At 40.0% G+C, this 14,741-nt stretch overlaps 2 protein-coding genes across 2 annotated transcripts; both read right to left on the bottom strand.

The window, feature by feature from the left end:
* Positions 1-347: 347 nt before the first annotated feature.
* On the bottom strand, positions 348-1,292 carry OR10W1 (olfactory receptor family 10 subfamily W member 1). The gene has a single exon (XM_026012761.2). It carries the CDS (start codon positions 1,290-1,292, stop codon positions 348-350), a length of 945 nt encoding a protein of 314 aa, XP_025868546.2.
* A 10,484-nt stretch (positions 1,293-11,776) lies between these two features.
* On the bottom strand, positions 11,777-12,736 carry LOC112930534 (olfactory receptor 10Q1-like). Its single transcript, XM_026012879.2, has one exon. The coding sequence runs from the start codon at positions 12,734-12,736 to the stop codon at positions 11,777-11,779; it is 960 nt and encodes a 319-aa protein (XP_025868664.1).
* Positions 12,737-14,741: the final 2,005 nt, after the last annotated feature.

Consider the following 14,741-nt stretch of genomic DNA (forward strand, 5'->3'; position numbering starts at 1 on the left):
CCATGTTGGTTCCTTTACTCATACTTCTCTATATAATCCTTTTATTATTTTATTTCAGTCAGAATTTATTGACTGAGCTATCTCTTTCCAGATGATACCTGAGATGCAGTGTTATACTTGTCACTTCCTATTGTTATGCTCATTTGTTAATTTCCTTTCTAGAACAGAATTACTGAGTAAAATAGTAGAAGCATTTTAAAGGTCTCTGGCACACATAGCTAGATGGTATCCAGATAGTTTATACCATTTTTTAAAGATTACTTTTAACATTGTCTGGGAGAAATCCCAGTGGCATGGAGATTTGCACCAGTTGGAACCAAACTCTTTCCTGAAGGTTGTACCCTCCCTTAGTTGTTCTGGGAGAGGCAATTCCTGGTAAGAACTCTCCCCAAGGTCCCCTTCATTTCACTGTTCCTCAGGGTATAGATAAGTGGGTTGAGCAGTGGGGTTCCCAATGTGTATACCAGTGAGATGAACTGATCTTGCTTGGGATAGTAGCTGGAGTTGGGGCGTAGGTACATGAAGGCGCAACAGCCATACTGCAGCAGGACCACAGAGAGGTGGGAAGAGCAGGTGGAGAAGGCCCGGTGACGCCCAGCTGTTGAGTGAATCTTGAGCACAGCGGCCACAATGAAGGTGTAGGAAGTGGCAATGAGGAAGAAAGGCATGGCAATGGCCAGTGTGGCTGCTACCAGCACTGACTGCTCATGGACGTGGCTGTTGGCACAAACAAGACGCATCACTGGTGGGACATCACAAAAGAAATGCTCGATACTCCGAGCCCGGCAGAATGGCAGAGAGAAGATGAAAGCCACTAGTTGTGTGGACAGGAACAAGCCAATGACCACAGAGGCCATGACCAAGCGGACACAGAGAGTTAAAGTCATGGTGAGAGGGTACTGCAAAGGGTGGCAAATAGCAACATACCGGTCATAGGCCATGGCAGCCAAGAGGAAGCAATCCGCACTGCCGAGCCCGATGAAGAAGATCATCTGAGTGGCACAGCCCAGGAGGGTGATGGTCTTCTCTGGCCGTAGGATGTTGGCCAAGATGTGGGGCACCACCACAGCAGTGTAGCATATTTCTATTCCCGAGAGGCTTCCCAAGAAATAGTACATGGGTGTGTGTAGGCGGGCTTCTGTCTGGATGGCCACTACAATTAGGACATTCCCACTGATGATCAAGGTATAAACTAGGCTGACTCCAACGAAGGACAAGACACGGAGCTCTGGGTGGGAGGGATAGGCCAGGAACTCAAATTCCATCAACAGTGAGCGATTTCCCCAGGTCATTGAGTTAATAGAGTGTTTTCTGCCAAGAGTTATAAAGACAGGAAGAAAAATCAGACCAATAATATATTAGTTCACACTCTGAGCCATATTCTAATCTAATAGGTCTGGAGTTAGAAACTTAGAATTATTAGAGCTAATTCTTTCTTTTCTTCCTCTTTCATGAAATCTCCTGACATAAGTATCTACAACCTAATTTCTAAGTCCCAAGAGTTGTGTAAGAATTTTTTGAGAAGAAGAGGCAAAGTAAGTTTATGGTCTTCAAAATGATTTTTAGTGGAAGTGCAGTGAAAGTTAATTCTTTCAGCAAATTAACAAGTGTCAAGAATTCTTGAAAACGGGGGTCATTAAGGTGAGGGCAGGAAGCTATTCATTCATTCACTTGTTCATTCATACATTTATTTACACACAATGCCTCCTGAGGTATTGACACATGTATATAGATGTAACACTGAAAAGCTAGTCTAATGATGGAAAATTAAGAAAGAAAAAGATGCCCATGGACAAAGAGTTCACATAGGTCTGAGATAGATATATCAGAGATGAACCTCGGAATACAAAGCCTTTCCTGGTTTCTCTATCCATATCCAATCAGAAGTGCAGGACTTGAAGGAAACAGGGAGATTTATCATAGGGCTCCTCCTGACTTGTGGCAGTATAGGGAAATGTGTGAACATAAGCTGTTGGAGATCTAAGAATCCTCCCCCTGAGTGTGAGGGTGAATAGGAAAGACACTCAGTCTCCCTCTATTTTTCTTCTCTTCTAAGGAGCTAAAGGGAAATCCAGCTTCCTTCTTGGATTTGTTGTTTCCTTAAAGACTTTGAGATAAACAGACATGACTCTCATAGGGCATCCATTCCACTGTTTTCCCAAGATCACCTCATATTCAAGAAGGAAAAAGTGTGATATTGTTTCAATTTGCCTATTTTCAACATTAATTATTTATGATGAGCTTTGAAGAAAAATCTTAATCCAGAAGCACCACTCCAGGACAAATCATCCAAATAGACCCAGCTCTGTGTCACAAGCATAGGGGGAAATGTAATTAGACTGTCACAAATATTCAGAACACCCAGGGCATGAAAAGCTATTCATTCTATTTTCCTTTTTTGAACTTCAATCATGTTCCAAATGATTTCTAACATCATCTGTCATATTCAACATTTTATTAAAACATGAGGAGTAGGGGCAGTGCATCAGTGTGTGAGATGACTTTTGAAATTAAATGATGTGGCTTGTATAATCCCAAGTCCTGGCTCTGTGATGCTAGGCAATATCTAATTTCTCTAGGTCTTAGTTTCTTTATTTGAGAAATAGGGATAGCATTTATGCTTAGTTCTGGGGCTGTTGTTTGGAGTAAAAGAGATCATTATGTAAAGTATCTACTGCAATAGCAAAAGCAGCCTAATAACAGATTATTATTTTTTGTAAATTCAAGGGCAGCCATCTTCCCTGAACTACATTTTCATCTCCCATATCACCAAGCCTAATGTACATATTTTTTTTCATTTTCCTTTTACTTTTGAGATGATTTCATAATTAAATCACCTATTTAAGAGCCTTATGGAAAACAACATGGTAACCAACATTAGGCTGCATTGTGAAAAAAATGCTGCCATTCAGGAACATAACATGTAGAAAGTTACAACAAACACATCTAGGGCTAGTTTTCCACTTATATTTGATAGAGGGCTTTGGAATCTGTGTGCTAATGATGACTTTGGAGAATTTTATGATGACACTGGAACTCCAGGATCAGGCCCTGAGCCAAAGGAAGGCAGATGCCCAACTGCTGAGCCACCCAGGCATCCCTGAAATTGACATTTAAAAAAATTCCACAATTTGTGACTTAACTATCCTTAACTATCCTTCCTGCAATCCCTCATTTTTATTTTGTATTAAGTGCTAAGCTCCACATAACAATGGTAATCAAAATGGCACAGTTGTGCCAAGTAGTTGTATATCCTAAACAGAGAGGCTGTTAAACAATCTGCTGTATTTATATTTGTATTTGTGATTGATAATATATTACATATATCTTATATGTTTGCTATTTTATATATATATATAATCTGTGATTAAATGCTGTAAAGGAGCAATGTGTTATAAGATTATACACCATGTGGCTCTGGCATAGTTTTGATTAGGAAATTCTGAAATGGCTTTCTAGAAGAAGTAATATTTAAGCTTACATCTGAAAAGCAGGAATTAACTAGAAGAAGAGAGGTAGGCACAGTAATGGGGTCTATATTCTAGACAGATGAAATAGTAGATTTTGTGGCTCAAAGAGAGTGAAGGTTATTAAATCCACATATCATCAACTTGTTATTCCAAGTTGTTACTAAACATGTTGCCTAGGGCAGATGTGAAATAAAAGCACTTTAGCATCATCTCCGGAAATCTGTCTAGGCTGGCATCTGTTCATGAATTCACACCTGCCTCAATGTCTCCAAGTCACATCCCACATCTGTATCTGCATTTTCCTTCTTACCTCTCCAGCCAGTCCAGCCCCAGGTGGCAAGAGTGTCGTGGGAAACCTTGTCCATGTGCATTCTGGAAATACAGGGAGTCTACACTAGAGTGGCTCTTGATATCAAGTTTGCATCGTGTAAAACAAGGGGGTTGGTGGATTTGGCAATACCAGGTTGAGGTAGAATCTCAATCTACTATTAATAGCAATGTCACTGGGGAAGATCAACTCATATTAATTTCTGTTTCCTTATATTTAGAAGATGTAAGTAATAATATTCCACCTAATGGAGCTGTGGTGACATTAAGTGGGATAAAATACTTAGTAACACTTGGTTTGATGTGTGAAACCTATTAAGTTGCATAATAAATGTTAATTTTTCTCTCTTTTCTTTGAATATTTTAAAGGAATGATATTAATAATACCTGCTTCATAGCAGAGGATTAAATGAAGTGCTTTTTAAGAAAAGGGTTTTTATTAATCCTGAAACCTTTTCCAAATTTACGTTAGCTATTCATTCAGTATTTTTTAGGCTAAGATTAGTTATTACCATTTTAATCAGAAGAACAGGCCTTCCAAGTGAATTCAGAGAAATGCTGTAAGCTGTTGGCTGAAGGAGCTCTGAAACCCTAGAATCTCTATATGTAAACATTACTTATTTTCTAGCCTGGTGTCACCGAGTGCCTGGATTATAGTGACTCTAGAAGGAGGCAGAAAAAGACTTCCTCTTACCTTCATCATGAGAAGAGAAAGGAGTGTACCAAGCCAGTCTCCTTGGTTATGTCCATAAGGGATGGAAACCAGCAGGTGAGGTCTGACTGCTTTGGTGAAGAGGGAGAGAGGAGGACTGTGAGCCTGGAGAGCCAAAAGCTGTGGGAGGAGTAAATTGCTCTGCTATTTAGAGTCTTGTCCTCTAAGTTCCATCTCCCAGGAGGTAGTTGGATGGTTGTTGATCTCCCTTGTTACTAGATAATGAGTCCAAATCAAAACTGTCCCTGCACTTGGGATCTCCTGTCAATGGAAGAGCTGCTGTATGCTTGTCAAAGTGAAGACCAGTATTAAACCCTTTATCAACATTCTCAGCATCCAGTATAATTTCCTGAGAAATAGGAAGGTTGCTAATCAAGGTCATTTGTGCTTCCTGCTTCAGGGAATTGACTCTCATCATATTGTCATAGCTGGGCCAGCCCAAGTCCCAAATTATTATCACCCTGGGGAACTAAGACTGTATTTTATATTTTAAATAGAAAAAGGGGCCCTAGTAACCTTGGTTGAACATAAAGGAATGAATTGAGGGGGATACTGGGCAGATATTTAGCTTTCCTGTTACTTTTTGAATAACTCCCTTAGTGTGGTCTTCCAGAATTTGAATAAACCATATATTTTCACTTGATGTACCATACAGACTTTCTAGCTTCGATCATGTCTCTGCTCAGATATTACTTTGCTATACTAAACTTGCAAATTTTTAATATCTTTACCTTTATTGCATTTCTCTTTCCCTTGCCTCCATTAGTCTGTTAGATCTTTCACAATGGAACACACAGTGGATACAGTCTTTTTGATAGTTAATAATTACACAGACTTAGGGTACACTCATTTAGAGTTTGGTTCATCATTGATTGATTGATTAAACAAGTATTTATGTAATATGATGTGCCCATCACTGTTGAGTCTGGGAACAAAGACAGATAAGACAAGCAAGATTCCTGCTTTCAAGGAGCTTACATTGTTGCTAGTGAAACAGGCAATAAACATGGTAAATAAGTCAGTTAGATATTATCAGATAGTGATGATTACCATGAAGAAAATATAACAAGTTAAAGAGATAGATAATGATTAGAGGAGGAAGGTCATCAAAAACCTTTTTTTGAGGAGGTGACATTTGACCTGAAACATATATGATAAGAAGTTAGCCATGAAATCTTGGGAAGAAAGCAATTCAAACAGAGAGAAATGCAATGGAAGTAATAAAGAACTCAGAACTGAAAAATAAACAAACAAAAAACAAACCCAGCATTCCTAAAATAAAAAATAGTGAAATTTAAGCATATCCAGGCATGAGGATTTTGGATATCCTATCATCCAGGGACCTTCATTAAGAAAATGAGATGCAGAGAAGTGACCTGATTTGTATAGCATCCAACAAGTCAGTGGCAAAAATAGAACTAACTTGGTTCTTGTGATTTCATCTAATAATGTCCACTGAATATTGAGCATGAAAACTCAGTGGCTCAGGATCCCAAGGGAATTGAGTAGAAAAAGATTATCTATTTTTAAAAGAATGTCACACTGCTTTCAACAACTTAGACTAAAGCTTTAATCTTTTTCTGAAGATTAAAACTAATCAGAGTGAGAATTTTTTGAAATTCAATATAGTTCTAAGACCTAGATGACTGCACATTTTGAAGTAATACTTTATGAGTTCCTAGTGAATAAAATGCTGTTAAAGGCATTTCCTCACAGTTTTATAATATAGAAAGATAAATAATACCACTGTGATTTGAAGTTATATCAGATCCTTTTTTGTCATTTCCTGGGCCTCAGTAGTCAATTTTATGTGTTAACTTGGCTGGGACACAGTCCCTAAATATTTGATCAAATGCCAGTCTGGATATTACTTGTGAAGGTACTTTTTAAAAATTAAATTCAATTTGCCAACATATAGTATAACTAACCCAGTGGTCATCTCATCATGGGTCCTCCTTAATGCCTGTCACCCAGTTACCCCGTCCCCCGCTCCACCTCCCCTTCTGCAACCCTTTGTTTGTTTCCTAGAGTTAGGAGACTCTCACGGTTTGTCTTATTTTCCTGAAGGTATTTATAAGGTAGATTAACCATTAAATCAGGAGGATTTGAGAAAAGCACAGTACCATCTGTTATGTGGATGGATCTCATCTAATTAGTTGATAGCTTTAAGAGAAAAAAACTGGGCTCCCCTGAGGAAAAGGGAATTCTGCCTCTAGACTAACTTCACATTCAAGTTGTAACATCAACTCTTCCCTGGGTCTTCAGCCTGCTGGCCTACCCTGCAGATTTTGAACTCGCTAGACCCACAGTTGCCTGAGCCAATTTTGTAAAATAAATTTTTCTTTTTTCCCCCCTCTTTCTCCCCATACAACCTATTGATTCTGCTTCCTGGAGAATCCTGATTCTCAACTGTTGCATAAATGACCTGAAAACTTCCATGTCTGCCCTGAGAGACCAGTGCGTCCTATAGTTGCAGAGCTGAGGTTTCTGAAAACCAAACCCAGAATCTCATTCCGTGAATGGCTGATTTGCAATGCAAATGAGATTCCCAACCTCACAGGGTTTCCTCCTGAAACCCAAAGGCATTAATTGGGAAGGAATGATGTGGATGGAACTGAAGGGAATTAGGTTGAGTGAAATAAGTCAATTGGAGAAGGATAATCATCATATGGTTTTACTCATACGTAGAATATAAGAAATAGTCCCTTTATAGTCCTTTATAAAATTCAATTTGCCATTTTTTTTTTTTGAAGACCATATTTTCATTCTTCTGCTCACTTGTAGAGAATATTCCATCAAGTTCCCCAGGCCAGATTGTGAAGTGAAGCTAGGCGGCAGAGGTAGTTTCAGTGCAGACGTTGCCTTTTCCAGGAAAGGGCATGCTGGGGGATGTGCTGAGGGATGAGAATCACTAGCCAGAGCAGTGTGGGGCTTCTAGGCCTCTTCTGCCTCCACCCCTGGTTTTGGCCCATGACTAAGTTGCTGGCCATTTAAGGGAAAGGAGGGGAACTGAGTGGGAAAAATTAGAGAGGGAAACAAATCATGAAAGACTAACTCAAGGAAACAAAGGGTTGCCAAAGGGGAGGGTGAGGTGGGTGGGTAGGCGGATGGGGTAGCTGAGTGACAGGCACTGAAGAGGAAACTTGATGAGATGAGAACTGGGTGTTATATGTTGGCAAGTTGAATTTAAGTTTTTAAAAAACTGAAAAAAATAATTGGGAAGGAATGGGATCTTGAAAGTTGGAATTGGGGTATACGGGATAATGCTGATGAATCTGGGGCATAGAACCTCTAAATTCTGAGTTTTCTTTGCCAACAGAATGAGCCATACTACTCCCACTGAGGAGATTAATCCTACACTTGTCTGTAATGGTCTCCTCTGAGGGATTTGCCTTGTGAGACACTGCTGGTTTTCCATAGGACTCATTCCCACAATTCTTCTTTGCTTCTAGACCTATAACTAGTCTCAAGTACCCAGTGAGGTACAAGGTCTAACCTATTATGAACAGGTACATTGCACTGTACAAGAGCTACATGATTTTTTACAATTTACACAAATATCTGTGGGAATATGTGTAGAAATGGATATTACATATGTGGGTTAATGATGGTAAGTACACAATGCTGAATCAGGCTGAGCTTAATGACATGGGCTCATCAAAGCATGGATTCTAGATTAATTTTACAGCTTGGGGTATTAGAAAGGGCTCTAACAATTTGATTGTTAGGTGGTCTACACCAAAATGAGTTGAAATACCAGCCCTGTCTTGGTATACCATAGAGAAAATAATTCAAAGGCTTCAGAAGATATGAGAGTGGATTTGTCATTTAAAACCTGCTTATCTACCCCAGGAGAGTCCAGAAGACACACCTTTCATAATGATAGTGAGAAAAAAATTTGTAAGGGGAGCCCCAGTATTTTTCAAGAGCTGAGTGATTGCTTTTTCCTCTGTCAGAAAACCTTGATAGATGCCTGGGTGGTTCAATCAGTTGACCTGTCTTTGGATCAGGTCATGATCCCAGGGTCCTGGGATGGAGTATCATGTCCAGCTCCCTGTTCAGCAGAGAGCTTGCTTCTCCCTATGCCCTTCCCTCTGCTTATGCACATGTGTGTAAGCACTCTCTCTATTTTAAATAAATAAATAAAATCCTAAGAGAAAGAAAGTACAGTAAGATCTGCTGCCACTAAATTGGGAAATGTACAGTAAAAATAATTGGATCCCAGGGTGGTGAGAACCAAGTGATAGTACATAATTGTGAAAGGCAAGGTGGGTGTGGTTGCCATAATGCACAGAGAGCCACAGCAGTGGTCAGAATTGTCTGATTACAGAGACTTATGGCCTTGGCTAGTGGATCACAGTGTTCCTAGAAGTGAAATGGTTGAGAAGTCTACTACATTCTTACTTGATCTGTATATGTGGAGTAGTTTCAGGTCAAGTAAACAAAAGTCTAACTGGAATCATAAAACAGAGAATCAATTCCCAGACTTAAGTTAGTGTACAGACCTAGAACCCTTGGAATGAAGGGGAGACTAAGTCCTCATGAGGAAGGATCTCAGTGTGCTGCCAAAATTTATACCATTAAGCTTTTCCCCTGAATTCTCCAAACAGACCTATAGACCTTTAGCAAAATGACTACATTGTGAGGAAGAAAATAATCAGAATTTTTAGGACTGCTATACCCCAGCAGTGAATGACACTAGCTCCAGGAAAACCAGAAGTTGCTGGAATCCCTAGTCAGAGTAGGTGCTTCTGGATGCCAGTTGATTAATGGATTTTTAAACCCAAATTTATCACACAGTGTGTCCAGTGGGTCCCTTATCCCATCCTGTTTGGGAAGCATACTGGCACTTATGGATATGAGCTTGTCTTCCCTGCACATAATGCTTCTACCAAAACTACATACTTACAGAGTGTTTCATTTACAGTCATGGTGTTCCATACATTTTTTTTTTCTTAAGGAACTTACTTTATAGTAAATGAATCACATAAATGGGTCCATGTTCATGGTCTTACCATGTTCTGCACCATTCTGAAGCATCTGGCTTCTTGAAGTGAATGACCTTTTAAAGATTTAGTTACGGCGCCAGCTAGTCCTTCCATAACGAGGACTTACAAATCAATGGGTGGAAATGGGAGTGGCACTCTGGTTATCCACTTGCAAAATTATTGCTTTCTGCCCCCATGACTTTAAGTTCTGCTGGTCAACAGGTCTTTGATTTTTTTAAAGATTTGTTTTCTTTATTTATTCATGAGAGACAGACAGAGAGAGAGAGAGAGAGAGAGAGAGAGGATGAGACACAGGCAGAGGGAGAAGCAGGCTCTATGCAGGGAGCCCAACGTGGGACTCAATCCCAGGTCCCCAGGATCATGCCCTGGGCCGAAGGCAGTGCTAAACCGCTGAGCCACCTGGGCTGCCCGGTCAACAGGTCTTTGTCAGGTCTTTGTACTAGTGGGAGGAATGATTCCACCAGGAGATGCAAAAATGATTCTATTGAACCGGAAATTAAGGCTGTCACCTGGCCATTTTGCTCTCCTCATGACCCTGTATCAACAGGTAAATACATGACTTGGGTACTTGATCCTGATTATGAAGGGGGAATTCACTGCTGCTCCACAGTGGAGGTAATGAAGAGTATACCTTTAATACAGGAGATCCCATCAGGTATTTCTTAGCACTACAATGCCCTGTGGTTAAAATTAATGGACCACTATAATACCCAATTCAAGCAGGACTGCTAAAGTCCTGCTAAAGTCCCAGAGCTTTCAGGAAGGAAAATTTTGGTCACTCTACTAGGCAAAGAACCATAACAAGCTGTGATACTTTCTGAGGAAAAGGGGAATATGGAATGGGTATTGGAAGAAGGGATTTATAAATACCAGTTTTGAACACATACCATTTGCAGAAATGAGGACTGTAATAGTTGAGTGTACTTTTCTATATTTTTAATGAATATGTTTGTGTGCATGTATGTGTGTATTTTTTCCCTCTCTCATCCTGTTGCAATTTAACATAAAATGTTTTAACTTTACATAATAGTGTTTAAGTTACAGAGTAAAAAGGAGAAAGGTGAACATCACCCAAGGACTTTGCATTCTTTTCTGGGGAAAGGGCTGGCAATATTTGGTTATATGCAGGATAATTATATCAGGTGAGCAGATGTATGACTTTGTTCTTGTCTTTATGAGATCAAGTATGGTTTAAGGAGATGAGTCCGAGTGCCAAACAGACAAGGGGTAGTACTTGGCTAGGCCATAGTACTCAGTCATTTAGTCAAACACCAATCAAGATGCTGCTGTGAAGGTGTTTTTTTAGATGTGATTAACAGGTAAATAAGTAGACTTTGTGCAGAGCAGCTTACCCTCTATAATGTGAATGGGTCTTATCTAATCACTTAGGTCTTGAGATAAAAGGCTGAGATACCTAGAAAAGGAAGGGTTTCTTCTTCCATTGCCTTCAAACTCAAGATGGCAACAAAGAGACCTGCTGGAACTTCCAACCTGCTGGCCTGGGCTGAACATTTTGGATTTGCCAAACTCCACAATCACATGAACCAACTGCTTAAAAACACCTCTCTCTAACCTATTGATCCTGTTTCTCCAAATCATGCTGACCAATACAGAGGATGACCACTAGAGAGTTTGACTGTGACACTTGATGATCCACTCTTGTTTTCCCACAATTTAGGGTCTTATCTTGGAAATCTGGCAGTTTACTCTCAACACATGTTAATTCTCAGAGCAAACTGGCTCTGCTCCACCTTTCCTAATCTACTTGTACATTCCTGGATTGAAATGTAGGAGCATAGATTAGACCCACCAACAGGGACCTTGTAACATGTGAAAGAGGCTTATAAAGGAAATGGGTAAATTGACCAGGCATTTACTTATCATACTTTAAAGACAAACACAAGAATAAGGCATATTAGGTGAAATTTCCTTATGAATATTTTTCAAGGAATCAATGAAGACCATTGTTTCTCAAGAGGAAAGGCTTCAAAGATAATGATGTTGCTTCAAAGGAAATGTAGACTTTTAATTTGTGGCTAATTGAACAATAGCCTACAGTATCCCTGTCCAGTTTTCAGAGTTTTAAGGTTTCAGAGAACTTAAAAAAAAAAAAAAATGAAGTGTAGCAACCAAACATGTTAGGAACAGAGTTAATGAAAATCCAAACTTTGGAGAATTAAATGTGTATCTAGCATTTGTATGTAAGAGTTCCCCTGTTGCCACATGCTCAAGTACCTCCTTCAAGTCCCCCTAAAACCTCAGAGAGCTTCAGATGCTGCTTTGCTACTGATGGCCTTTTTCAGGGCACCTTTGACATCCTTGTTTCTGAGGGTGTATATCAGCGGGTTGAGGAGGGGGGTGACAAAGGTGTAGACCAGGGCAAACTGGCGGTCCTCATCCACCGAGGAGGTAGACTGGGGCCGCAGGTAGACCACGGCACAGAAGCCGTACTGCAGCAGGACCACGGTGAGGTGCGAGGAGCAGGTGGAAAAGGCCCGGCGGCGGCCCTCGGCGGAGCGGATGCGCAGGATGGCCGAGGCGATGAACACATAGGACACACAGATGAGCAGGAAGGGGACGGTCAGCACGAGGATGCCCACCACGTAGAGCACGGCCTGGTGCACGCGGATGTCGGCGCAGGCCAGCCGCAGGACCGGGGGCACATCGCACAGGAAGTGGTTGATCTCCCGGCGGTGTCCGCAGAAGGGCAGGGTGAAGATTAAGGACGTGAGCTGCAGGGAGAGGACCAGGGCCAGGCCCACCGCACACGCCACCATCTGGGCGCACAGCTTCTGGGTCATGATGAGGGTGTAGTGCAGCGGGTGGCAGATGGCCACGTAGCGATCGTATGCCATGATTGCCAAGAGAAAGCAGTCAGCACCACCAAGAGTGAGAAAAAAGAACATCTGGGCGCCACAGCCAGCCAGGGGGATGGGCTTCGGGGCCCCCCAAATGTTGGAAAGCATCAGAGGTACCACCACCGTGGTGTAGCTGATCTCTACAAAGGCCAGGTTGCAGAGGAAGAAGTACATGGGGGTGCGGAGGGAGCTGTGCGTGCACACCACCCAGATGATGGCTGTGTTGCCACAGAGGATCATCAAGTAGAGGAGGAGGAAGAGGAGGAAGAGCAGGGCCTGGAATTCTGGGACGGTGGTCAACACGCGGAAGAAGAACTCAGTGGGGCCAGATTGGTTGAGGACAGGGCTCCTAGCAAACATGTCTCCTGCAAAGGAAAAGTGGGGAAGTGCTGAATCTCCCTCTGCCAAATTGCTTTATTGCTTGAGTAAAATAAAGGATCGCAAGATTTGTTTTGTGCAGAAACAATAGCTCAATTACTCAAATAAATTAAAAAATTAAAATAAAAAGTAAGTGTTGGGTATTTTGTGATATAAAAGTCGTGAGGAGTAAAACATAGTAAAACACTATTGTATCTAAATATATTCTTTCAAATATTGTATTATAAAGAACAGAAATTTCAGATATAATTCTTAAGACATTCATTATGAAAAATAAGGTTTAATAGCAATCCAGATCTAAAGCCTCTCAACTGATGTAAAAAAATATAAGAAATGGGGAAGGGAAAGGAGAGAGAGGAAAGGAGGATTAGAGAAAAGTTTATTCTTTATTCTTTAACAATTTAATACTAATCGCTTTACTGTTAAGCACAAAAGACTATTTTTCTACATATATATAATATAAATATATATGTCTTTACCCAAAATTGAAGAGAAAAATGAAAGAAGGAAGGTATCATTCAAAAGAAAAAGAAGGACAAAATGGAAGCAGAATTCCATAGAACAAAAATCTTTTAAGCAATGTTGTCAGATGCAGAATGACACATTATCAATTAGGACAATAGATACAGATGGGCATTATACTGTATTAAAACATAAAGATGTTCAGATTTAGTTAAGAAACAAAATATTTTTAAGAAAATACAGTGTCACATAAAACTACCACTCTTTTTATCTGAAAATGTTCTGGAAATTCCAAAACATGAAATAAACCACAATCCCCAACCAAAAGACATGACAGGCATCTGATTGTCTCTATGAAAACCCCAAGGTGGCCAACTGAGAAGTTGTTAGGACCTTATAAGGAAAGGTTTTACGATGGCTAGTAGTTAACTGATTTGTACTTAACCACCTTGATCTCCTTTCTGCATGTAAAATAGCATATTGAGTGTCCACAGTACACTGAGTTAATCCTAGGTGAGTAGTCTTCATTTCCATACATCTGAGCATTTACATTCCCTCCAGTTGAGGTTTTTGCTTATCAAGTCCATTGTTTTTGTTTCCAACTGTAATAAGCCAAGTACATTTGATATTGTTCAAATTAATAAAATAGTGTACAAAATGTTGAACTATGAACATGAAAAATATTTTTTTTAATGCATGAAATCATATGATACTTGTATTTTTCTGACTTGAAAACTACAAATGATGACTAATAAGTGTGGTTTAGGTAAGAAAACACTGCAGTTTTCAATAATCAGCCAACCAAAAGCAAACACACAGAAATGGTTTGGCTGGGGGTAAAAAAATGCAATAATATGTTTTGCATGTGTTTATGGAATTATACGTTAAAATTGTAAGGAATAAATAAATTTAAAATTAATTTTTTGGTAACTACTTTTCAATGAACTGATTCGGCACTGTTTTGCTGTAGGGCTTTTACTTCACATAAAACACAAAAGTTTTTTCCGTATCAGCAATAACTAAGTACATTCTAATCCCAATAGCACACACACACAAATATAAAATGTCAATAAATGTAATTGTAAGACAAATTTAAAGCAACTGTTTACAGTTGTTTTTGATGAGAAAATTCAATATTTTAGAAATATTATGTATCTTAAAAGTAACGCATATAGTTGGTATGAATCTGATAAAAATCCCAAGATAATTTGAGTGTGCATTTGTGTGTGCTTGTGTGTGCATGTGCTTCATAATGTGAATTTAAAGTTTATTTGGAAGAACAGCCAAATGAGAATAAGTAGATGTTCATAAAAGAACAAGGTTGAGGCTTGCTTTAAATATTAAATTGTAGGGCAGCCCGGGTGGCTCAGCAGTTTAGTGCCACCTTCAGCCCAGGGCGTGATCCTGGAGACCCAGGATGGAGTCCCGCGTCGGGCTCCCTGCATGGAGCCTGCTTCTTCCTCTGCCTGTGTCTCTGCCATTCTCTCTCTCTCTCTCTGTGTCTCTCATGAATAAACAAATAAAA

The sequence above is a fragment of the Vulpes vulpes genome, chromosome 5 (genome assembly GCF_048418805.1).
Source record: "Vulpes vulpes isolate BD-2025 chromosome 5, VulVul3, whole genome shotgun sequence".
Classification (NCBI taxonomy): Eukaryota; Metazoa; Chordata; class Mammalia; order Carnivora; family Canidae; genus Vulpes; species Vulpes vulpes.

Bases quoted from the DNA above. Each gene is read 5' to 3' on its own strand.
- OR10W1 (XM_026012761.2), bottom strand. From the start codon at position 1,292: ATGACCTGGGGAAATCGCTCACTGTTGATGGAATTTGAGTTCCTGGCC.
- LOC112930534 (XM_026012879.2), bottom strand. From the start codon at position 12,736: ATGTTTGCTAGGAGCCCTGTCCTCAACCAATCTGGCCCCACTGAGTTC.